Source organism: Gouania willdenowi, chromosome 16, assembly GCF_900634775.1.
Source record: "Gouania willdenowi chromosome 16, fGouWil2.1, whole genome shotgun sequence".
NCBI lineage: Eukaryota > Metazoa > Chordata > Actinopteri > Blenniiformes > Gobiesocidae > Gouania > Gouania willdenowi.
This window is the reverse complement of record NC_041059.1, coordinates 23,365,913-23,391,890: the sequence shown is the minus strand read 5'-3', so window position 1 is coordinate 23,391,890 and position 25,978 is coordinate 23,365,913. Positions and strand designations below refer to the sequence as shown.

At 37.8% G+C, this 25,978-nt stretch overlaps 3 protein-coding genes across 6 annotated transcripts in view; 2 read left to right on the top strand and 1 right to left on the bottom strand.

Moving 5' to 3' along the window:
* The window catches only part of col14a1a (collagen, type XIV, alpha 1a), a 167,416-nt gene extending 164,199 nt beyond the window's left edge, over positions 1 to 3,217 (top strand). For all 4 annotated transcript variants that reach the window (XM_028471081.1, XM_028471079.1, XM_028471080.1 and 1 more), the window contains one exon: positions 3,084 to 3,217. In XM_028471081.1, coding sequence (XP_028326882.1) covers positions 3,084 to 3,112 — 29 coding nt within the window. In that variant the 3' untranslated portion in view covers positions 3,113 to 3,217. The remainder of the gene's footprint in view (positions 1 to 3,083) is intronic.
* A 3,059-nt stretch (positions 3,218 to 6,276) lies between these two features.
* Positions 6,277 to 14,713, bottom strand: mrpl13 (mitochondrial ribosomal protein L13). Its single transcript, XM_028471089.1, has 7 exons — positions 14,597 to 14,713; positions 13,333 to 13,456; positions 13,026 to 13,119; positions 12,609 to 12,669; positions 11,429 to 11,515; positions 10,167 to 10,288; positions 6,277 to 6,318 (listed from the first exon to the last, which is right to left on the bottom strand). Exons 1-7 carry the CDS (start codon positions 14,621 to 14,623, stop codon positions 6,294 to 6,296), a joined length of 540 nt encoding a protein of 179 aa, XP_028326890.1. The 5' UTR covers positions 14,624 to 14,713; the 3' UTR covers positions 6,277 to 6,293.
* A 206-nt stretch (positions 14,714 to 14,919) lies between these two features.
* Positions 14,920 to 25,312, top strand: dscc1 (DNA replication and sister chromatid cohesion 1). The gene is made up of 9 exons (XM_028471164.1): positions 14,920 to 15,218; positions 21,139 to 21,307; positions 21,398 to 21,532; positions 21,769 to 21,859; positions 21,948 to 22,086; positions 24,185 to 24,237; positions 24,336 to 24,490; positions 24,566 to 24,714; positions 24,805 to 25,312. Exons 1-9 carry the CDS (start codon positions 15,049 to 15,051, stop codon positions 24,914 to 24,916), a joined length of 1,173 nt encoding a protein of 390 aa, XP_028326965.1. The 5' UTR covers positions 14,920 to 15,048; the 3' UTR covers positions 24,917 to 25,312.
* The last annotated feature ends 666 nt before the right edge of the window (positions 25,313 to 25,978 follow it).

Here is a 25,978-nt window from a genome sequence, read left to right as displayed (position 1 = left end):
TAGTTGGTTTACTCAAAGTAAAAGTTACTAGTTATTTTCACACCCCGTGTTTATTTTTGGTAATAAATCTGGCCACGGTTCCCTTGCATACAGTTAACATCTCATGTGTAAACTTAAAAAGGAAGATAAAATCTTGCACAATAAGCATTTTCACACTCTGGAACTGCGCAAGTGCGACCTGGGGGGTCATAGGTCGAGAGGGATAAAGTATATTCATAAACCAGCTCGTTCAATCTGTTATTTTCTACCTAACAGCGTTTGTAATTGTATTCCAGAGTGTTTTATTAGTGTTTATATTATTAATATTACACATATTCGAACTCGAGGAGGGACCAGGAACTTCTGCTGAAGCCACTTTGAAAAACCGATGGGAGCAGCTGCAGCAGTATGGAAGCAAGGCAGTCCCCTCGTAACCACACAGATTACACTTGGTGCACGAAAACACCGACTATCTGGGTCTCCAGCGGGCGGAATTCGAACTCTACCCGGGAATGATGCACGTACCCGAGCACTTTTGTAAAACCGATGACAGAAGCAGTATTAAAGTCACAGACCTTCACTGATTCCACACTCCTTCTCCCAAGCTTTTTGTATTTTCTCTTTATACCTTTAAAGTATCTGAGTTTTTGAAAAGCACTTATAAATAAATGATTCATTATTATTGATGGGACAAGCAAGATTTCCGTGTGTGAAAAGGACAGTATGAGTTCTCACTATGAAAAGGTACATTTACGATTCACTAACCAAGTGTATAAGATGGACAGGCTGATGAGTGAAACAGCACTGATCAGCTGAATGGTCTCTGTTTAAAAAGGCAGGAAACACCTGAATTTTCAGCTCGTGTGCAGCATTAGCTTTAGCAGCTAACTCGGCATTTCTATCTTGGAGACCGATACCACGTTTCCACACAGGATCAACACTCCAACGGGAAAAATAATCTAAATCTCTGTCAGACTCGTTGTTTATCCCTCTTGACCTTTGAACTCACGCGCGAGATCTGAACGAGAGCCAGATTTCCGAGAATGTGAATAGGCTTATTGGATCTTAATTTATTTTCCACAAAGGCATCTGTATAAAATAGAGGTTTGTCAAAACAGACAATTCTTTTTAAAATAAAATAACACCAATAACGTCAATTAAAAATGTAAAAAAAAATGATCAGGCTCTAAGTATATCTACATTTATGAACTCGGGGTAACAACATAAGAGGTAGAAACCACAACCTGAGCTGAAGAAAATGGCTGAGCGTTGATCAGAAGTGGCACAACTAAGAACATATGGATTATGTTCAATGTGCCTTCATTAAAGGTAATTAAAAAAATATAAATTTACTCAGTAACGGTTGGGTGTAGAAATGTAACAAATAACTTTACTTCTTTTAAAACACACTTAAGGACAGGTAAAATTACTGATTTAGAAATATACAAAAAAGTACAAAAAGTACTCATAAAAGCAACACAATTCCAGTAACGTGAGTAACTCTGCCATTGTGTTGGGTCAACCAAATTCAGGTTTAATGTGATAGTCTTAGTTCGTTTTACCTCATGTCAGCAGAAAACCAAAAGTGAACAAGTGAAGCCTCTTATTGTTTACCTCACTGATGTTGGAAATGATGCTGACATGTTAAGACAACAAGATGTTTGGAGGAGCTCAGCGAATAGTCTCTGACCCTGGACTAGCCTGGCTCGCTGTTCCACCTCCAATTAAAAGTATTGCTTTCTGGCTGCAGGTTTATGTTTCTCAGAGAGCATCACCAGAGTTATTGATCTTCTTTCTAAAAGTACAATATATTGCCAAAACTATTGCAAAGCCAGCCTTTATACACACAGGAACTGTAATAGCATCCTATTAATAATCTGTTGGGTTCAAGAAGAAATTTGCCCTCACTTTCATGCTTTAATGGATTCATTTCTTAGAGTATGGTGGGTTTTTTTGGATCATTCTTCCAGAAGCACATGTCAGGTCAGGCACTGACATTGGAAAAAACAGCTTGTAATTTATCCCAGAGGATGAAAGTAGTAAGTCGAGTTTAACGACGAGGTCATTGTCACATGTCTGAGTTAAACCTTTGTTTTACGTATACTTACTGTATATACAGAGCTGTAAAGAGTGCTGATATATCCTCTTGAAATAAAAGTATTGTTACTTGATTGAAATTGTCCTCAAGTACAAGTATGTCATACAAAAAATACTCAGGTACAAGTAAAAAGTAACTCAACTGAATCGTACTCAAAGTAAAAGGTATTACAATGCTTATTTTCATTCCCCTACATTTATTTGTGGTTCCCTTTCATACAGTAAACATCTCATGTATAAACAAAACATTTTGCACAATTGGAACTTTATTTTCCACAGAGGCATCTGTATAAAATAAAAGGTTTGTCAAAATGTACAATTATTTTTAAAATAAAATATTATTAATAGCAGATACATAGTGCTTGTAAAACCTTCTGGTGACGCTCTGAGAAAATAACTTCCATTCAATGCTGTTTTTGGCGCGGTGCATTATGTTTAATCTGATGTTTCATAATGTCCGTTGATCATTTTAAAACAAATAATAATAATTTATTCAGTAACACTTGGGTGTAGAAATGTGTAGAAATATAATGAATTACTTTATTTCTTTTAAACGTACTTAAGTACAACTACAATTACTAGTACCTATAAAAGCAACTCAATTACAGTAACATGAGTACTTGTAGTGCATTACTAAAAGTTCCTCTGAGGTCTTAGGATGCATTTTTCTTTATTATTCGGCTGTTTTCACTGTTTTAAATCTTTATTCCTCAGGTACAGATGTGAATCATTCATTTGATATTTTAAAAGAAGTTTATATATGAATGTTTTATTATGAGCTGGGGTTTTTTCTAAGTTTCTCAAGATGTGATTTCTTTTTAAGAGATAGTCCAACATTAACCTTGTTATCTCAGAAACACATCTGACAGGTTGGGGAAGTTTCCTCTGTTTGGGTTCATATGTTTAACACTGTGGTGTCTGTGGTATTTCTTTCTTGTAACGTCTTATTTCTTTCTGGTTGGTCTCTCTCCTCCCACTGTTCCCCTCCTTCTCCTTCTGGTCTGAAGTTCAACAGGACTATCGGAATGATTACTGAGGAGCAGTCTCTGACCATCTTCCTCCTCCTCCTCCGTGCTCTCCCCCCACCGGGCCCTTTCTTTAAAAAAACAAAAGAAAACAGACAAGAAACAGCAGAGTCGGCTCAATCTGATTCTGATCATTCCCACATGGCTGCTGTGGAGAAGTAGACTCCACCTGACATGGTTAATCCCAGAAAGCCTGCCACAGCAAATTTTAAACTCTGCTTTGCTGCGCACACTTTTACTTACTGTTTCTCTTCAAACAGTAGCTTATTTTTGAATGAACTTTGGTCATTTAACGTTGAATTCCAACCTTTTAGGATTAACTTTAGAGATCCGTCTGCACTCTTTTTGAAGTGTAATTATAGATTTTCAAAGTGTTTCCATGTCATTCTTCTTAACAATCAGCTGGGTTTGCTGATTAGATCTGCTTAGCTTTTTTCTTGCTCATTTGACTGCCTCAAGGAAAAATTGTATCAGCTTACCCTCAAACAAGACCAAACCCAGCCAGGATAATGGTGCTGTGTAGATGGGTGCTGCTGTCAATAGACACGCGTGTACACTGTGTTTTTTTTTACATTAGCCTCCGCTTCCAACTCAGAGCTCGTCAAAACTAATCTCATCTAATCAAAGCGGATGAATCAGATAAATCTGGATGAATTGCTTTGATGCTTTCATTGCCGTACAATTTGCTACTCTGAGCATTCCTCACACAGTGGGATGAGCTGGAAGTCCCAGTTTAACCCCATTGTGATGGGAATCTTTTTTTAATTCCGGAAAAAATTATCACATTTGAGCAGCACAGGGTAGAAATCAGTACTGTTTGTAATTTCAGTTCAACTCTTGTAAATTGAATTTTGAAATGCCTGAAGCCAACTGATAAGCTGCCCCCTTTTTCTTGTTCTGTTGCAAAAACCTTTATCTTTGCATGACTCTCATTGCTGCTGCACTTCTGTCCAAACACTTCAGTGGGAAGTTCCTCCTTTTGAACCATGACTGCTGCTTTTTGCTGGTGGTGGCATTTCCTATTGCAGCTCCAAGTTTGACCCTTAGCTCAACATGTCCACACTGACCTTAAATATTCCCACAATCCCAGTCCAACCACTGCCCCACGCTGGCTACCAGCCCTACAACCCTGCTGCTGCTGGGGCGTACAACAACGACCAAGATGGAGAGGAAGAGGAGAATGAAGATGAGGAAGAGCAGGACCCCTACTACCATGGCCATTACCCCCCCCAGTATTACCCCCAGCAGGGTTACGGTAACCACGGTTACCACTTAAACCCCTCCCACTCTGAGGATGTGGAACTGAGATCACCAGGTGTCGCCAGGAGGTTTCCACGTGACGTAGCCGTCACAGAGAAGAGTGGAGAAACAGGACTTTAGAGGAACTCTGGACTCACCCGACTGCACACATGGTGAGAATTCCCTCCCAGTGTCTCCCCATCAGGCACGTGGCGCTAATGTACAGAACTCTGTGGACTCCTGTGTCATATCCCTAAAATAAAGGGAGGTCCTAAAAGTGCCTGATCTATGTTAGTACCATCCAGTGGTCGCGTGAAGGCAAGAGCTTGCCGATTATTTCAGGATTGATGATGTTTGTGTGTGAAGCTGCATGTCTGTGAGTCTGTAACTCACCCAAGCATCTTGTTTAGGTTGTGATTCTTTTAAACAGTCAATCATTAAAAACAAAAGGATTTGGTGACATTTGTACAGACAGCTTTTGATAAAATCATCCATATTTCCAGTATGTAAAAAGAATTCAAAAGTATTGTGGGGGGCATGTAACCCCCCAAAAATTTGAGTGGGAGAGGGAGATCAAATGCTTTCTAAATCTTGTTTTACCTCTAGAATTATTAAAATACTGGCCCAAGTTCAAGTTAATCAAGTTTGATAGAATATTTTTTGTAAGTATTTCCTGTTAGAAAGACTATTATTATTATATATCTGACACCAGTCACCATGTGGTGCAGAGCTCTAATTATTAAAGTGCATGCCGAGGGTCGTGAGTTTGATTCCCGGTTGAGTGATTTTCTGTTTTATTGTTACTGTTCTATTTTATTGCTCCGTTATTGTTTTTCTATTTGGTGTTGAGTTGAATGTCACATTTCATGTTTCCCCTGTCAATGTTCTGTGGGTTTATGATGCTCTCTGGGTTCTAGCCACTCCCCCTTGTCAGTATGTATAATACAGTATATATGATTATGGGTAAGTTGGTATAAATACCAATGTTCCTCATCATAATATACCCCCAACATTAAACTGAATGCATCAAAGTTCAGATCAAACACATCAGCCTTATTTTAAATAGATCTAAAACTTGGCAATTTTGTATATTTTGTCCTACAACAAAATCTTAATTTTTTTTAACGAAGTGTTTGATTTCTTTAATGCAAATTGAAGTGCGCTCACATTGGAAGTCGTCCTGACCTCTGCTGAGACCTTAAACTAGGCAGAAAATCTGTGTGCTGCCTTGCTATTATTTCAATAAAGCCTCAGAGTGGAACCTGTCCACCTCTTGCACTGCAGTTTAAAAACAAGCAGTAAAAGTTAACCCACAAGCCAGTGAGCAGCTATACTAAGGACTTTCTCTTTACCACAACTCTATGATCCTATTTATTATTTTTGGTTTTGTAATCAATAAATCTGTAATGAGAAAACTGTGTTCAAGGTCATTTATTTTAAACAAGAGTGGATTCAAACAAAAAAAGGGGGAAAAAGCTGCAGAAACCAATCCCATAAAACATTTAGAATTATTTATATTTCAAAAACGCAGAGGAAATTAGGGATGACAAGTTGTGACTCAACATTTTCATGAGGAGTGACCCGGTGTTGTCATAGAGACTCCACTGAGAGTTCAGAAATGTTTAAAAACAGGATGAGCTCGACCACACGTCAATTTTTGGAGTCAAATCATTTCATGGTTGTATAATCAGGGCAGAAAAATTTAAACTGAAATAGATGAGATTTTTCTCTGGGCTTGGCTGCTCTCGATGATATCAAGGCTAATGCTTCACTATACATCCACAGAGATGAGGGGTGTCGGTTGTCTTCCTCTGGTGTATATGGGATTATGTTTGAGTTTAGGTCCACTAAGTGCAGGACTGCCCAGAACGTGCATGTAATTGACCTCATTACAAAACCCAGCAACATTAAGGGGAAAAAAGACCCTCAGCCTTGACCACATCGTCTCCATTTTTATTTCATGGTGTAGTCTTCAGGTCTGTGAAAAAAAACAGAACACACATTAGTATGGGAAGGCGAGAGCCTGGACAACACAACAGATTACAAGCAACAACAAGGAGGGGGAAATGGGCAGATTCTATCACTTTCTCATGATGAGTTCAGACAACATCCTAGTTCTGACCTTTCATTGGAGGCAGGGATCCCAGCCTACAGATCCTATCACAGCTCGTTGTATTGGTTTTGAAATAAACACGTTTCATCAAATGTAATAACTCCACCGGGAGTATATCATGTGCATAATAATTTTTTTATATTTCAGCACTTTTTAGTGAATGGAGAGCGAGGAGGAAATGCTTATGTTTAGTAACAGTTCCTCAGTTCAGCTGCAGGCGTTTCCTGAGTGAATATTAACTATGTGTTAAATAAAGGTTAGTGATTGAAACGCCCATGATGACCTTAACCCCGTCTCCCCGACACACACATGCACACGTTTGATCAGTAGAACGAGTGAGACAGAGCTGAATGAATATTAACTAGGGTAAGGCCCATCCCTTAAATAAACCAGGATTAGTTTGACCTTGATGGCAACACGGCAGCCAGCCCGTGAGCAGCAGCTGATTGGCTGAGGGGACTGAACCAGTACACAGTAAAGAAGTGGCTCATTTATCACTTGACACACACACTGACAGCGACACTGAATGCAGTGCAAATACGCTCTGCATGCCTGTGAGGGGCGTCGGCACACACATGATGGTGGATAAATAAAAACAGCTCTGGAGGGATATTGTTGGTATACGGGATAAAGGCTCAAATTAGCATACAACAAATTACAACCTGAGTGGCCAGTGGTGAGGACCACGATCTGATGGATCATTTTCTTTTAAGCAGACACATTAGATACATTAGTCTCTATAAAATAGTGGAGATAAAAAGAGAATAATGTTGTTTACAACCAGAAAAACACGCTGCAGTATTTGTCACACATTCCCACAGTAAGTGAAACTAGAAAGAGGAAACAGCTGCTATTGAATTACTTTCTAACCATGTTCCTTATTCGGGATCAAATTTGTGAATGAAACATGTTGAATTTCACTTTGTGTTTGCAGAGAGCACAAAACTAAGAGGAGCAGAAGGAAAAAGTTTAGAGGAACCTGAACACGAAATGACATATTTACAACTATTCGGGATGTGTGTGTGTGTGTACGGTGGATTAAAAAAAACAATGAAATATATCGGCCGAATAATACTTCAGTAAAGAAACTGATGAATATGATTATGTAGAGGAACCGATGCCTTTAACGATCCTTGTATTTCACAAACAGGCATGGAGTGATGGAAACCACCTGTGTGCTCGTCATTTTACATAATTATACATTAACCATCTTTAAGAGTAAACAACCAGGCTTCACTCATATCTAAAATTCACCATCATTTCACAGTTTTTACAAATATAACTGGTTTTATTTCATATCCCAAATCTCTCCAAACTTATATAAAACCCCCGTTATTATACTTTGACTGAAAACTGATATAGCTATATTAGGCCTTAAAGCTGATATCTGGAGTTTCTGAGAAATCTATGTTTATGTATGATTATTTTGAAATGTGAAAAAAATACCTAACTAATCTTTTACTATGGTCTACTGACGGTTGTCATTCATATACATTAATGTATGTAAGTCCCTCCTTTGTCCTATAAACCCCTATACAAATGAAAACGAGTGCGCCCAGCCAATAGGCTTCAACTTCCTGTTTTTGAGACCCTCAATCAAAGTGAATGTGGAACTGTGCACGGAAACAAGGTCGTGCGTCACAACAGCAAACAGGTAAATATGATTTTGCCTCTTATCTGACCCATAAACCTATATCACTGCGACTCGATGCAACCATGTTATGTTCCGCAATGCGCGTGCGGAAAAGTAGAGGCGTGGCTTCTGGCCGATTACAGAGGCAGTGGGAGGAAGTAAAGCTGTTTAGGGCAGGACATCGAGACGTTTCTCAGAAACTCCGGATATAAGCTTTAAGAAAATATGCTTTTTCCATAATCTTTTCTTACATCCAAACTCTGTGAATGGCTGATCAGGTGATTCATTTTTCTAATCTGAAGAAAAATGAGGTAGAAAAAGAGCTTGACTGCACAACACTGCCCTCTACAGGGAGGCACAGGAACCTCCTCTGAGAGGGAAAGTGAGCATTTGCAATGTAAAGAGAGCTAATGCAAGTGCTGACATGTAGGTTGGGTAGGAAGCGCAGCATATCATCCAATAGGTAATGAAGTGACCCTCTAATTTAGGGATGTAATGATTCACTCAACTCCCGATATGATTTGATTCACGATACTGGGTTCACGATACAATTCTCTCATGATTTATTTTACAAAATGGGACTGTAGACATATGATGACTGAAAAATATTCCTTTACTGTACTATTTTCCTTCTATTTTTCATTGTCAAAAGAATCCCTTGATAAACTATTCAAAACAATGCAATTTAACTAAAAATAAATCTTGAATGAAATAAATAAAGGAATAATACAAAAGAAGAAGAAGCCTATTAATTTAAATTCTGGTTCTATAGTAAACAATGCAAAACTACATAATAGTTCTTTTTAAAAGTGCAACTGAAAATGTATTTTGTGCCTTAACAATTGGACTTTAAAAAAAAAAAAAACCAGTCTGCACTGTATTTACATCAGATATTTGTTTGGATCAGCAGAGGGCGCTGGTAACCCAGTGGTCGGTTGGCATGCAGCTATGCTAGCAGTGAAGAAGAGATGCTATGCTAGCAGACAGAGCTAATAGAAAAACGTGACTTTTACAGATATTCACGTAAAATTACAGATATTCTTTCGGTGCTAAAGGGGTAAGGAATCATTTATGAACATGTTTAAGAGTAGAAGGCGGCCAGAAAGAAAGTAGTAGCAGATTCCGCCCTCCGCCTACACTTCTGGACAAGAAAAGGATAAATACATAAATACATCTGGACAAGAGAATGATAAATACCTCTGCTGTTTAAAAAAAGTACTGTAATTCAATTTCAGAGCATCGATGTGAACCGTGATACCTATGAATCGATTTTTAACTGCCTTACCATTAATCGTTACATCCCAACTCTAATCTATTCCACTAATCCTGCTTGTTGACAGTTTCTAAAATGATAGATCTACCACACATCAACATGAGCTGAAAACGACTAAGTAATGACATGAATGTGGCTTCAAAGCAACAGGTTTTCCCTCTCAGTCCCAAAATGAATTTTTCAATTTCTATAACATTGTTTTTATTGATAAAATATGCATTTTTCTAAATGTCATTGCAGAGTGGGAATTATTCTATCAATCAAGCTAACAATATGTGTAACTACAGAGCAGGGTTATCCAAAGTCCTTCTAAAGGGCTTTTTCCTTAAAATCAGGTGCGTTGGAGCAGAGACATTTGAAATCAGCAGGACTGTGGGAAACTTTAATAATCACAGCTACAGAGGTTAGGACAGTGGTTCCCAACCTGTTTATATTATTTTTTATTATTATCTAATTATTTAATGACCAATTTTTACATTTTTATACTGTATTTTCTTTAATGAGATTTATATTTGAGGAAGTGAAAGTACAGAATACAGTTGCTTGAGATTGCATGTGGTGTTTTAACTTGAAAAAGAATAATAATCTAAAAAAATTACAAAAATATCATTTTAATCAGGATTTTTTTTTGTGTCATTTACTAGACATTTCAGGTCACCACATTTGAATTCTGGCTGACCCCATATAGTGTTATGACCCCGAGGTTGAAAAACACTGGATTAGGATCAATGATGTCTGACAGTTAACCACTTGTGCATGTGTGTGTAAAAGAAATGTGCACATGCACTGATGTGCTGTTTTACATACAGCGTAAAAAGCCGGGGAAAGGCGTCAATCTCCTCCTGCGTGTACTCGCTGAGCTTCCTGGGGATGTCTCTGGGCTGAGGCAGCTCCTCTGTCAGGTTGGCTTTAATATCCTCTGGCAGCTCCTGAAGTGCAGAGGAAAAAAGGAGAAAAAAAAGGACATTAAGACAGGACATGATATTCACAGAGGCGGGAATTAAACTACAGAATGGATAGAAGATGAGGTGAAATAATAGAACAGTAGTGTTGGGAGGAAGCAGATCAAATTATCAGCGTCAAGGGCTGAAGGAGGATAAAGGTCCATCAGTCTCTGGTATTGACAGAAAAGTCTGATTAATATTCATCAGAGCTGCTCTGAGCCCTCAAATTCATTTGTGGAGCAAGACGATTTAAAGACAAGACAATAATTAAAAAAAAAGTCAAAGTTAAAATGTCCTGTAGCAGAAGACATTTGGGCATCTCTGGGTTAGTATGGACACACTGTACATACTCACACTGTAACTACTGCTGAATACTGAACTGGAACATAATAAAGACAAGTGTTTCTGCCGCATTGTGACACCACGGGGCTAGTGTTTGACTAGTGGCATCAGACCTTTTGTCTCATATGAGGAGAATTCCTTAGAAATTCCTGACAAAAAAGGACAATTTGAGTCGCATTTTAAATTTTTCTCTAAATTCTCACCTTTGTGATTTCTCTGTCAATAATACTTGTAGTCGTAACACAATGCATCTGTTGTCTTTTTAACCATCCATCCATCCATCCATTTTCAAACCCACTTGCTCCTGTCTCACAGGGGCGGGGGTGTGCCGGTGCCAATCTCCGGCTCTCATTGGGCGCTGGGCGGGGGTACACCCTGGACAGGGCACCAGTCCATCGCAGGTCTTTTTAACCAATGACAGCCAAGTATTTATCTTTAGCTTTTAAAGAAAAAAAAGTGTCTTCAGCTGCTTAACTTTCACTAACTTCCTCTTTTGGTGTCAGAAAATCATAAATAGCTTCTCATTTGCAGAAATGGAGCTATGACAGCAGAAATAAGAGCAATATACCTTTTAATATTATTATAAAGTCATCTCTAAGGGAAGAAAGGAAATAACTTTTAGATTTATCGAGGGACAGTTAGACGTAACAGAATTTGTTTGGGAAAGAGAGCAAAAATGTCAAAAATACTTTGAAATTTCTCTCTGTGCATCTCTGTCTATACCAGAGCCTCTTTCAGCCTGGCTAATACAAGCTCAGAGACGTGAGACTAAGCACAACTTACGTGTTCAGGAAAGATGTGTAATCGCTGCATCATGGTGCGTCGGGATAGATTCCGAGGCAGCATGCCGTAAACTGCTAATTTCACAATCTGCATAGAGGAAACACAATGGCAATAACTGCCTGTAAACAGTAAACACAGATTTTCATATGTTGTCAAACCGTGGTGTCACTTAGTGTTCATAACTACTAAAATCAGATGTAGTTATGGAAGTGATCTGACTGAGGTGTTTAAAAGGAGAATTGAAAGTCAGTGGTAAAGAAATACCCAAATGTCAAACTTCTGATTTTCATGTCAGGCTCTGAGTGTAATATATGTAGTTTATGTAAAAACAAGACTCTTCGCTTCATTCCACACAACCAAGTACACAGAAATATACAGTACAATAACACATAAACCTCAGGAGTTATTCTTCAACTCCAGTCACTTTACTGAGTTTAAGGAACATTCTGAAAGCAGCTCTCACCAACACAAATCCACTGCATCATTTTAACATACATGACTAAACAGTAAACTCCTGAACCAACAGTTAAGACTAGGGAAAGTAGTATCATGATTTTTGCACGTTTATTCGAATTAGGTTAGATATAGAATTTCAAGATGCCAAAAGAAGAATTAGGAGTGAGACGATAAACTAATAGCAGATAGACCTTTATATTTAAACTCAAGCTGTTCATCATTTGATCAAAATATTTGAAACCATAACTTGTAAAAAAAAAAAAATTAGCAAAAATTTGGCTTCATGTAATTTCCTTTGTTTATGGAGGAATCAAGCCATAAACACAGTATAATGTCTTGGCGACACAGTGGAGGAGGCTCCATCATGATTTTAATGAAATAACTAATCTTCCAGGTGTGCAATACCATCAAACCGTGGATGGACAAAATGACATGTTGTTCCTTCTGACTCAGGACCTTCATTAATGCAATGATGCTTATCATCTCTCTAATTTAAATCCCATTGAAATTATTATATTTAGATCCATGAACACAATAACTAAGCCCCTAATATTAAGCGTTTGCTCAGCGGTGTACATTTAAATAAAGGAATTGATTTCAGATAAGGGACGAACCTGGCTGGATGAGAATTTGGCAAAATCACAAGGACATTAAAATCTAATCCAGCATGGAGCAGAGCACCTTTATTTATGCAGTGAAAATAAACTGTGAATTAAACACTTACTGCTTTAGGGTCCTTATGGTGGAGCTGTGCAGCTGTAACTTGTTTGAAACCACCAGGATAGCTGAAAGAAGGAAGTTTCAATACACAAAGTTAGCTTTTACACTTTAACATGCACATCCACAAAAGGGAGTTTTTTCCCCCCATCGCAAATTTCTAATTTATTTGTGCACCTTATCAAAAAGGAACATGACCTTTAAAGTCCATTTTACAATAACAAAACTCCCAATATAGTTACGATCTGATTACAAGCAAATACAGTCTTAAATCTTTTATATCACCAAGCTCCCAAACAAGACGAATTTAAAAAACAAAAACAAAAATGTTATGACATATGCTATAATGGACTTTATTTTTCTCCAAATTGTCTCTCAATGGTTTATCAACTTTGAGGAAACAAAGACGAGTGGAGAGCATCACCCTGTATGAGAAGAGTAGACTTTCTGTTCCCATTTGTTTCCAGAGAAGGCGATGTGTTTGGAGTTTATAACCACCACGTGGTCACCACAGTCACCTGGGAACAGGTTTTAATTTAGACTTATGTTCATAACTCAACTGAACAGAAGGCAAACAATGTCAGAAAAGAATACACAATTATGAAAGATTTGTGAGAAGAAAACTATAATAAAAAAGGGTTGTAGTTTACTGCCATCATGAGGCTTTCTCCTGAAACTACAAGAGTCAACTAAAGCCCTCTTGATGAAGAATAACGCTACATTGGACTCACTCAGAGCATGGTAAATAGGCTTGTGCTTTCCTTGTAGTCTAATTGAACACATAGTAGCGATCTTCCCAGGGGGCTGCATCCTGGCATCAATCAGGAACCAGGAACGGGCAAATGTAGCCCATTGCTGAGAGGAAAGAAAGAGAATTATTTGCTCTATATGAATGGCATATATTTATAAATGTGTGCGTCAGCTGTGATAAGTGACCCGTTTAAATCAGGGGTGTCAAACTCATTTTGCTCATGGGCCAAAAAAAGCGCGAAGCAGTTTGATCTTAAGTGGGCCACAAATTATAGGTGGGGAAAAGTGCAATTTCCACATTTTTATACAAGTTTGCACTTCCATGTAGAACTGACATAGTATGTAAAGAACAAACAATATCCAATCAATGCTTCAGAATTCCATAATTTTTTGACCAATGCTTGTGTAATTTAGGACAATTTTGTAAGAAATTGCATCAGAATATTCGGTAATTTTACTAATTTACACAATGATTAACATTTTTTTTTCCTGTCACGTTTACTTTTACTGCTATATGCTTCAGAAAAACCCAAAATTTGGACAGGCTTAGTTGGTTAGTCAAATGATGAACAGCCGATGCATGTATTGTTCTGGATGCTGAAGTTTGGTTTCACATGATGTAACTTGGAGGCTGAAATAAATACATCAATTAAAATTAATTAATTAACACACACAAAATGTGTCCTCTGCATTTAACCCATCCCCGAGAAGCAGGACTTGTGCAACATCCCACAGTGATGCACCAGGAGGGATTCGAACCAGTGAAATACAAGCCGTGTGGTTTGGAGAAATTGCAGGGACAACATAGATGGTAATATTTTGTTGACATTTAGTCAATTCATTTCTTTTCCCTCCATTCTAAAGCCAATTCTTTTCGAATCTGAAGAAGATAACAAGTACCTTTGAGTTTTAAACTGGACAACTGTTAAATAAGGAATTAACAATTTCCAACGATATTCTATCTCACACATAAATACATTTCAAGCACAGTTCAAAAACCAGGTGAGAGGAAAAGTACAAAAAACACAACTACAGAAAATAGCAAAGATAATCAATTAAGTAATGTAAATTTAATCATTCAGTCTTTCCATGAGTTATTATCACACACAGAACTCCAAAGGCTAACTCCTTAGCCACCGGAGCTAATAAGCTACAGCTCGTTAGCATAAATAACACATGCACGTGCTTAAAATACGTAATACACATAAATAGCATGACGACTATAGACTCATTGAGTCAATTTACCTGTGCTGACCGAGAGAAACTTGACATTTTACAACATTAATAATAACAACACATCCTCCAAATGTATGACCCTCAACACGAGTTGTCCTTTGGGTTAAGTAGTTCGGCTGAAACAAGGTATGAGTGTTTCTATCCAAACATAAATGGTGAGCATCTTATTTAGACATTTAAATTACGTCAGTATTTGTATTTAAAATATAAAATATAAATTAAGAATTTCAAGATATTTTAAGATGTAAAATTTACTAGCATTGTTGATTTTAATGTTCACGTTTATCTGGAGTTTGTTTCCGACCGGTGTTATTTTGGAGGTACACGTGACGTCACTACGTCCTGAAGAGCGCGGGTAAATGTGAGAGTTTTGTACAGCTTTGCAGCGACTTTTCTTTGGGTTTGTTGCACTTTTTAAAGCAGTTCTAAGTTATATTTGTTCCGTCTCAATTGCCGCAAACATGAGGAGTTTAGAGGAAGTGCAGGCTACTCTGGAAATAGCCAAACTGAAGGAAGAAGACTTAAATGAAACCATCCAGTGTCTGTCCTTTGGAGACACCGTGTCCTCTGCTGACTACTGTCTGATGGAGCTGGACGATACTCTATGCAAACACATCGAAGCTGGACACAGGTAGTGCTGCACTTAAAAACATTAAATCAGTGCGTGTTAGTATTGATCTGTCTGAATACAGGTTAACATCTAGGGCTGGGCGATTTTGCCTGGGGAAAAAATCTCCGATCTTTTTAAAGAAAAATTCGATTTTATTTTGTTTTCAATGTACTTAAAGATGACTGCAGACATCAGAAATATTGTCAAAAGTGCAACTTTATTGCTGTGATTGTCCTCAAGAGTTGAAATGCATAGAACAATCTCCAAATAAAAACTAAATGAGTCTCTGTCATTCAACAATTTCAAGCTTTAATCCAGGTTTAAGCAAAAGTGCAACAGCAATTTCACAGTAGCTTAACTACATATTCTATAACATATAACATTACAATTAAAAACATGATAAACTCTTCCTTAGCATCTCAGCATAGTGCAAATAAAAAATTAAACATGTCTGTGGCACACATATAGCCTACTCAAAGGGTAAACACATGTAAACAAAGAGGGGGCTGGATCATATCGTCCTACGGTGACGCACAAGGACGGAACGTAGGGATGTAACGATTAATTGTAAGGCAGTTAAAAATTGATTCATAGGTATCACGATTGACATCGATACTTTGAAAATTAAATCGCAGTACTTTTTTAAAACAGCAGATATTTATTCCTTCTTTTGTCCAGCAGTGTACGCTGCGGGCGGAATCTGCTACTACTTTCTTTCTGGCCGCCTTCTACTCTTAAATATGTTCATAAATTATTTCTTACCCCTTTAGCACTGAAACAATATCTGTAATATTACGTGAATATCTGTAAAAGTCACATTTTTCTATTAGCTCCGTCTGCTAGCGTAGCATCTCTTCTTCACTCCAAGAATTTCTGCATGCCAACCGAACACTGGGTTACCAGCGCCCTCGGCTGGTCCAAACAAATATGACGTAAATACAGGGCAGACTGGTTTTTTTTTTTTAAAGTCCAATTGTTAAGGCACAAAATACATTTTCAGTTGCACTTTTAAAAAGAAAAATAACTATTATGCAGTTTTGCATTGTTTACTATAGAACCATAATTTAAATTAATAGGCTTCTTCTTTATTTGTATTATTCCTTTATTTATTTCATTCAAGATTTATTTTTCATTAAATTACATTGTTTTGAATAGTTTATCAAGGGATTCTTTTGACAATGAAAAATAAAAGGAAAAAGGGGGGGGGGGGGGGCGGGAGTATTAATATTATTCTTTTTTTTTCCAAAGTCTCATTTATGAGGTGTTGATCTCTGCCCTAAAAAGCAAAGCTCGGTGTAAGGTAGGGGTGTTAAAAAAAATCGATTTGGCGATATATCGCGATATTACGTTGCGCGATTCTCGGATCGATTCTAAATGCATCCATATCGATTTTTTTTTTTTCATTTAAAAAAGAAAAATGTGTATATATATATGTGTGTGTGGGTTTTTTTTTTTTTTTTACCTTTATTTAACCAAATAAGAATTTTCCACTGCAGGAGACATTGTAACTGCACAAAGAAGTGAACTGAAACCTGGACATGTTGACCACCTTGTGTTTTTTTCAATAAAATTTAAAAAGAAAGTTGTAACTTTCTGCATTTATTTGTTGTTTTAGGCATATACCTCAGTTAAGTTGCACTAAAGTCAAAGTTGGTTTAAAAGCCACAAGCAGATTTTACGTTATTTTAAGTTGTTGGCACATGGCATGTTAAAGCCAATGTTTTGAGTGTAAAATATGCCAATAAAATGTATTTCATACATAATGTTCTCACGAAGGTGTACACATTTACAGATTAGTTGTTTAAGTCATATATAAAAAATCGTATCGTGACGGGATACGAATCGTATCGCCAGATGCCAGGCAATACACACCCCTAGTGTCAGGTATTCTACCAGATTATGGTCAAGAAGACTCTTTATTTCCCAGTTAAATTTTGAATTCCACGCTCAGTCCTTGATTTTATAGGTCATGCTGCTTTATCTGCTGTTTAATAATGAAGTTACAACAGGAAGGTGATCCTCACATTGTTTACCACAAAGGTGGGGGCGTCAAAGTCTTACCTGTACCTTTTCTTTGAATAAAGGCTCATGATGCCCAACCCCTGAAAATAAACTCCCAATATAAACCCATCCTTTTCAAACATATGTACACTTTGCTGGACAGTCAGGCAGATACCTTTCCTCTCGTTAACCACCTAACCCAGAATATTCCTTAGAAACCTTTTTCCTGAAGCTTTTTATGCACTGGTATTGGGCTGATTGAACGTCTACCAGTATGTGTGTAATGGTTTTTTTGAAGTGGCAGGCATACTTTCCTCTAAGTCTGTGTATAATGTGCTACATGCTAAGGCGCTAAACCATTCTGGAAAATAATCAAATTGGGATTTTTTTTTTTCCTCAATATTGCGATTTATTATACAATTGTTTTTTTTTTTCAAGGTCCTCTTCTAATGCCTTTTTTTTTTTAAATAAAAAAGCAATAAATTAATCTGTATTATATTAAACAGTGTCAGACTTATACACACAAAGTTTTTCCATTACCCTTCCTTCAGGTACACTTGTAAACTTACACTTTCTAAATACTGTACTCCTGGGAAACCCGTTACTCAGATAAATGAAAGCATGGCTTCATCTTTTAACCAGATTGGGATAGAGAGATAGTAACGGAGTATGAGAAAAGCAGCAAAAATGATGAAAATAAATGACAGACAGGAGGAAGTTTTTCCATCGACTGAACGATCTGCTCGTTCCATTATTAGTGGGTTTTATCTTTTATACTGTTCTGCCGTGTCAGCTTCTGTTGAGCCTGAGGCCATTCATTGTGCAACAGGTTTAATCAACGTTGACGTCTCTTCCAGTCTTCCTGCCTCCTAAGCTCTGCTCGCAAGTCATGTGACCAAATCACATAAACAGGTTAAAACACAGCCTTTGCGTTTTACAAAATCTGATTTTAACATATTGCAATATTATCGTAAATGCAATGAATCTTTCAGCCTTACTACATTAAGTTCATAGGGAAGAGGATTAGACACACTGAAAAAAACAAAACAGATCCGGTAGTGGAAGGAGGAAAAAATTACAATTGCAGAACAATTTTTTTTATATCATATGATTATCTTTTTTTGTCTTTTTTTAATTTATTTTTTTTTTTTTTTTAGTTTTTAATAATAATTAACATTTTAGTATTTTATTTTATTTTTGGTCTTAACTTTTTTTTTCCCAGCCCTGTTTTTTTCTCCTATTTTCATCTATTACTATTTGGAGACGCCTGCAAGCTCCTCCCACACAGGTGAAGATAATCATATGATTTTAAATACTGTTCTACATTTGTGATTTATTTTTCTTCTCTTCCACTACTGGATCTGTTTTTCTTTTCTTTTTTCCCAGTGGCCCTAATCCTGTTCTGTAAGTTAATGCATTTTCAAACAATACATACCTTAATAATTTTACATGTCATATTGAAAATAAACTACTTTAGCCTATACTATAGAGTTGAATCTTGTACCGAAGTTTGCAGGAATGAATAAAGTAACTTTATTACTAATATTTCCCCATATATCCCCCCAAAAAATGATGAACAGACGAGTGAAAACATGTCCATCATTTTTTAACTCGATGCTGTAATTGGCACCAAATAAATCAAGCTTATTTAGTAATAATAATACATTGTAAAATGTACAATGCTTTTCACAGAACTCTAGGATGCTTCACATAGCGTATAAAAACAGAGCGTTACATTATTAGTTACTGTTACATAATTGCAGTGGTTTACAAACTGACTCTATTTTCAAATCACTAAATTATGGCGACCCCAAAGACTTTTATTTTCTAGAATTAGTTTTTGATCATCTTCATTATGATGTGTTACAAATACAGTGTAGCCAGGATTAGTGGACAAAGTGACAATATGTGCCAGCTCAGATATTTTTTATTTATTTATTTATTTATTGTTCTTCCTTTTTCTCTTTAAACCACATTTAATTTGAACTACATTTATATTTGAGAAAGTGAAAGTATAGAATACAGTTTAAGATTTTATTTTACTGTGAAAAGGAATAATGTAAATTTTAAAATATATTTTTAATCAGTGATTATTTTTTCACTTCAGGCAACCGCACATGGGGTCACGACCCTAATGTTGAAAAACCCTGCATTATTGGTACATTTTCTTGCAGCGATCACATTCTAGAAATGAAGACATTGTATTGTGTCTCAGTTGATATGTGATATTATTAATGCTGCTTTACATACAGCAGGGGGCGCTGTGCTTCTTTAAAACTTTCAAGGGCATTTTGTTAGTTGAGTGTGGCCCCTGGCTAATGATTGTGGGTAATGAGTGTGGCCCCTGGCTAATTAATGAGTGTGGCTCCTGGCTACTGAGCGTGGCCCCTGGCTAATGATTGCGGCTAATGAGCGTGGCCCCTGGCTAATGATTGTGGCTAATGAGCGTGGCCCTTGGCTAATTAATGAGTGTGGCTCCTGGCTAATGAGCGTGGCCCCTGGCTAATGAGCGTGGCCCCTGGCTAATGATTGTGGCTAATGATTGTGGCCCTTGGGTAATGATTGTGGCCCTTGGCTAATGAGTGTGGCCCCTGGCTAATGAGTGTGGCCCCTGGCTAATGAGCATGGCCCCTGGCTAATGATTGTGGCTAATGAGCGTGGCCCTTGGCTAATTAATGATTGTGGCCCTTGACTAATGAGTGTGGCCCCTGGCTAATGAGTGTGGCCCTTGGCTAATAAGTGTGGCTAATGAGCGTGGCCCCTGGCTAATCCCTATTATAACACTGATAATCTGACATTTACTTTAATCAACAAAACCTGCTACAATGATAAACAGGAAAACAACAAATAAATGGTTGGACCATGCCAGCTCACATTTAGACCCAACTAACAGCATCCTATTTGTTCATGATGATTAATAATTATATTTTTATCTTAATCCAATGTTTGACCATTTCTGTGACAAACTGGATTTAATGGAAGCTTGGAGACGCCTTAAAGATCCTATATCATGCTATATTAAGACCTTCTACAGCCATATTACTTATTTTCTTTCAACCCGGAAGTTGAGACGTAGCCATAGAGCCCCGGAAGCATGGCCAACAGCCACGCCCACCAAACTTTGTAAACAGTTCCAGAGAATGTATTTCAAATATAAAGACAAAGAAGTGATGATGGCTAACATTTGGCTAGAGGTTTATTTTACTTATGGCTCTGGCCTCTCCATCACTGGGTTTTACTGTGGGAATGGCTCTGGTTTGAAGACGTCATTTACTGAACATTCCACTTTGGAACAGAACAAGGTTCACCAAGCAGTCTTCTGTAAAGTGACGGTCACAGACTAACGGATGCTGGATGGTGTGTCTCGTGCACCCAGAGATGAATTCCAACCACTTCTGATGAGTAGACTCTTCTTTAGGAAGTTTGAACAACATTCCGAGGACTTTCGTAGTCAAACACGCATTTTTGGTTACCAGACATTATCGTTTGGTACAAAAACAAAGACCGTTTCTTTTCCCCGTGCAGACTGGATAAGGAAGGACAATGACCATCCAAACAGATGTTCTTCGTCCACTCTCATGCCTCTAGCACCAGAGAGAATGGGCATGTATGTTCATTGTGGAGGCGTGGCACCAGTAGCAGGCACTTCCTGGAGGGGAAGGTTCAGAATGCTAATGACGTCACTAGCATTTGAACCGCTCATTTTTTCAGAAGAATGCAGAGAAGCAGCTCAGAGAGCAGGATTATTGAGGATTTCTCAGAGATGGAGGAAGGGAGCCCAATAATACTTTGGGGGTGTTTTTGATAAGGAATTAACATTATAACAAGGTTAAAAATTAAAAAAAAGTTGATTTGCATGATACAGGACCTTTAACGCTGATACTAGCAGCTGGGCAGGAGTGATAATGCTTTGCTAACACTGTTTTTCTCTGTTGTTCAGCCTCGTCATCCGTGGAGATAAAGACGAGCGTGCAGTGCTTTGCACTGAAGACAAGACGTATGATCTGAAAATAGCCGACACATCCAACCTGCTGCTGTTCGTACCGGGATGCAAAACATCCGACCAGCTGACAGACGTGCAGGAGAGCCCTCAGGTGGTGCACGCACAGGTTTGGACACAGGATTCATTCTACAACCAGTCATTCATGATGATAAATATCAGAGATTGTTGTTAATCTGAGTTTAGTGTCTGCGTATAGATTTGGGGGTTTTGTAGCAACTACTGGGAGCTGAGGAAGCAACGGCCCAGACTGAAGAAACTAAAGAAGCTTCTAATGGAGAATCCTTACGAAGGTCCTGCTTTGGCAGGGCAGGAGGAGAACACGGAGAACAGGGTGAATATGTTCATCTGTAATGTAATCTGAATACAAAATATCTTGTTTCATTACTATTTGATTCATGAATGTAGAACTAGAAGCTGGAGATCATCTGAGACAACATAGGATGGTTTTATATTCTTGTTGCATTTTTTTTTAATGAATACAAGTAATTGTGCACGATTCTATGAATATCAGATGTGAATGATTAAACCATTAGTTTCCTATGAATGGACTAATGTTCTCTGCTGCAGTACACAATGCACGATCTGTTGGAGAGGATTCAGGCCAGTGAAGAGGAGATACAGGAGCAGTTAGACTCCATCCATGCCTGTCAGATAGATGGTAAACACCTGTTTCTGCTATTATTAATGTCTATGTTTCCATTATGACTTCAGCCTGCTCACATGGAGGTTTTTCCTTGTTGCTATAGGTTACTGGCGTGTGCTGGACTTTGACTATGAGATGAAGCTGCTGGGTCACGTGACTCAGCTGCTGGATTCAGAGTCATGGTCCTTCCACAAGGTTCCTCTTCAAACCACTCTGGAAGAACTGGGCCCACTGGAGCCCCGGTGAGTTCATATAATGCTTCCCTGTGGAGGTGGACGGTTAGTTAGGGTCAATTACATTTTTTGGTTACAATTACGTTTTCAATTATTCATGTTCAATTACAATTCAATTACGGTTACAGTGACCGGCATTTTTTCCAATTACAAGTAAATTACAACAATTGTTTTATCCTCAGAAAGTCAATTACAATTACATTTTCAATGATTAAAGTTCAATTTCATTTACTGAGCCTGAAATGAATAACCTAATAAAAGTTAACAAACACATCTCTAATAATAACAGGTCCTAAATCAGCTGCAAAATACATTAAAAACAAATATCTATCATCTCATTTCTTTCCTATCTATTGGTTACCATGATAAACTTCCTAATCAATGAAAATATAGATTTTAATATTTTTGGTGTGGGCGTCTGAGCCTTTTTTGTGTCAGTATACGCCTAATTTTTTTCAAAAAATGACATGTACCACTTTTAAATAATTGTGAACTACATATGTGTAGAACTGTACATAGAACTGTAACATGGTTCCCCAGGTTTGTGTTAAATTATAATTGACCATTTTTATAGAATTTTTATGGCAATTACAATTACAAAGTTAATTATCTGAACTCAGTTATGTTTTAATTATGATTACAACAGCAACAGATTTTTTTTAAAATTACAATCATATCATTGGAATTAATGATCAATGACCCAATTACAATTATAATTGACCCCAACCCTGGTTGACGGCACAAATCCCAAAATGCTTCTAAATGAAAGCAAGGTTTTTCAAACTGGGGTTCAGACTGTTATGTTATTTAAACCAGGCTGTTGTTATGACCTCTAGAATGAATGATAGTCAACTGGGAATCCATTTAACTATAATTGCTATAATGCATCTGCAGACAGTTTATAATACAATTACAGATTATAGTTCTTTACTTAAATGGAATAAAATGTAGTTCTGTTTGAAGTCATTTCTCTGTGGTAATTGTTGAGGCCTTAGGGGGTGGATGATGTAGCAAACGTTTTCATATTAGCGTGAGAACTGTGAGCCTCAAAAGTTTAAAACACTGTCAAACTCATTTTAGTTCAGGAGCCAAATACGAACAGTTTGACCTTAAGTGGGCCGCAGATTTTTTTTTTTTTTTGGGGGGGGGGGGGGGGAGAGCAATTTCAACATTAATGTGCCCTGGTTTGTACTCCAACATTATGAATTAATAAATGATAAAGTGCATCAGTCATTGCAGGAGCTTCACTTAAAGTTCCCTGATTTTGGGAATTCTGTGACATTTTTTGGAATAATTTGAAAAAAAGTTGCCAGATTTTGGAAAAATTGAAAAATTTCAGATTAATAATGACTGTCATCATGTAATAAGAACTCTGAAAATATGGATTTTAATTGATTTTTTTGTATTTGAAGTGGCTGAGATTTGTACAACTGAATTAGTTGGTCATTTTACAAAAATATTTCACGCTTTTTCTGTCGTTTTTACTTACTGGAGCGGGCCGAATTTGATCCTCTAAAGCAGTGGTTCCCAACCAGGGGTACGTGTATCCCTAGGGGTACTTCAAGACATTGATGAATCTATTTCCAATATGTTGAGTCATTTTTAAGCCTATTTCAGACACTGTACATGATCATCCAACATCTTTTCCACTCGTTGACAATAAACGACATTAATGGAATAAACAATATTGTGGCCTTAATATTCTACTACATTGTTACTAACATGTTATGCACATTACTAAAAATTGAGGTAAATATATTCTCTGATATACAATAATTGTAATGCACAAAATTGATATTTAGTGTGTGTTAAACGTACAGATGTAGGAGATTTCAGAGGCCAACATGTTAACAATATGTAAATAAAACAAGAAAGGTTACTAAATTGGAGAGACGTAGAGGTTCTCCTAATCTGAATCTGAGGCCTTGGGGGGTACATGAGACAGAAAAGGTTAGGAAACACTGCTCTAAAGGGCTGGGTTTGGCCCCCGGGCCTTGAGTTTGAAACAGTTTAAGCTCAACAAAACTCCATAAAAAGGGCTTAGTTATATTTGATTTAATCACAGATGTGTTGTATGAAGTTTAAAGTGTGCTTTCCTTTGTGGCAGAGAGATGATTGAGCACTGTTTGAGCTGCTATGGGAAACGCTACACTGAAAAAGGTAAACAAAGGAGTGTGTGTGGCTTTGTTTCACACTAATAATAACTGCACAGCTCATAAAACCAAAACCAACGTCCTGTCCCTCCTTTTTGAGCACAGACGAGGTGTTTTATGCGTTGCATGAGGACAGGGTGTGCCGGGGCACGGCGTTAATGCTGCTGCAAAACGCTGTCAAGTTCAACCTGAGTGAGTTTCAGCAAGTGTGGCAGCAGAGCGTCCCAGACGGGATGAGCACCAGTCTGGAGCAGCTGAAGGTCAGCTTTCAGCTCAGTGGTAGATCCAGATAGAAGTTCTGTCTGGTACACAGTGACATTCTGTGCTCCTTCCAGAGTGTTGCTCTGCTGGACCGAGCCTCGCGTCCAGAGACCATCAGCCTGCTGCGTGTGGAGGATCTTCCAGAGGACACGTTGGAGCGCTTCAACCACCTCTTCACGCTCAGAGAGAAATGGACCGAGGATGACATCACACCGTATATACAGTCAGTGCTAGTTATTTATTTAGCAACGTACAACGCTACAACTATTTGATGAATAGATTTATTTTATGTCCTGTTCTTCTTCTCACTCAGAGACCTTTGTGGAGAGAAACAGACGAGTGGAGCCCTCCTCACCAAATATGCTCGATCGTCAATGCAAAGCGGGATTAAAGTGTTCAACTCCAGGCGACCCCTGGCTAGATGACTGGGACTGTTGTAGCATCGTAGCAATGGATCAGGACATTCCTTTGCTTTTTCATATTTTCATTTGACACGCCCACCAAATCTACAGCATGTGCAGCTTGTATACAAAATAAAAGAAAAAACACATCAAATGTTCAATGTAGTGAGTCAATGTTTAGATCAGGTTTTAGTTTCTCTGTTAAAAACAATATATGCACTTTAATGAATGAATTTGATTTATTTTTACTCATTCTGATCAAAACTGGTAGGAACTTATTGGGTTCTGTCCTGAATGTTGTCCACAGGATGGAGATTGATGCTAAGAAATTTGTTTGAACAATGCAACACTTTGATTTCTATGGCTAAACACCGGGGTATTCTCAAACTGTGGTCTGGTGACCCTTTCAGGTCTGCATTCAATGGGGACTAAGTTGTGTAAAATAAACTGAAAATATGAGTGAAAAATGTTTTGTATTGATATTTGAATTCATCTTTTACATTTTAAGTTTGTTTTTTTCAGTATCATATTTGCATTATTTCATACCTTATCTTTACAGCACCTGATAATGATCCAATACCTGGAGACAGGAAACATGGAGAACATGCGAACAACTATATTTAAAAGACACAACTTTAGCCCTCTAAAACAACCATTAACAGTCTGTTAGTGTCAAAGAGTTAAAAACACTCACCTCAGGACAAACAAAGAAGTCAATCATGTATGACTGCTGAATAAAGTTTAAACCTCTAAATCAGTTCAGGTTTAAAGATGGTGACATCATAGCAGCAGTTTATGCTGACTAATGATGAGGCTGAGCGGCCGCTAATGCACAACAATTATGTAAACTGCATCGTGCACTAAACTAGGAGTTAACTTTAGGAAATGGAGAACCAGCCTAATGTGGTCAAATCTGTAGTTCAATCCTTTGGTCCTAGAGGGCCACAGAGCTGCATGTTTGATCTGTCTCTGCTCCAACACACCTGGGTGCAGTGAGTGGATCATTGCCAGGACTTCTGCAGAGCTGCACAATGACACTGGGTCTTATTGAAGAAAGGAATGTTTGCTGGAAGGCTGAACAAAAGC

Bases quoted from the DNA above. Each gene is read 5' to 3' on its own strand.
- mrpl13 (XM_028471089.1), bottom strand. From the start codon at position 14,623: ATGTCAAGTTTCTCTCGGTCAGCACAG. The intron at 13,120-13,332 runs GTGAGTCCAATG...ACCTGTTCCCAG, and splicing joins GCCTATTTACCATGCTCTGA to GTGACTGTGGTGACCACGTG. The intron at 12,670-13,025 runs GTGATGCTCTCC...TCCTTCTTTCAG, and splicing joins GTCTACTCTTCTCATACAGG to CTATCCTGGTGGTTTCAAAC.
- dscc1 (XM_028471164.1), top strand. From the start codon at position 15,049: ATGAGGAGTTTAGAGGAAGTGCAGGCTACTCTGGAAATAGCCAAACTG. The intron at 15,219-21,138 runs GTAGTGCTGCAC...TCTGTTGTTCAG, and splicing joins CACATCGAAGCTGGACACAG to CCTCGTCATCCGTGGAGATA. The intron at 24,491-24,565 runs GTCAGCTTTCAG...TGCTCCTTCCAG, and splicing joins CCAGTCTGGAGCAGCTGAAG to AGTGTTGCTCTGCTGGACCG.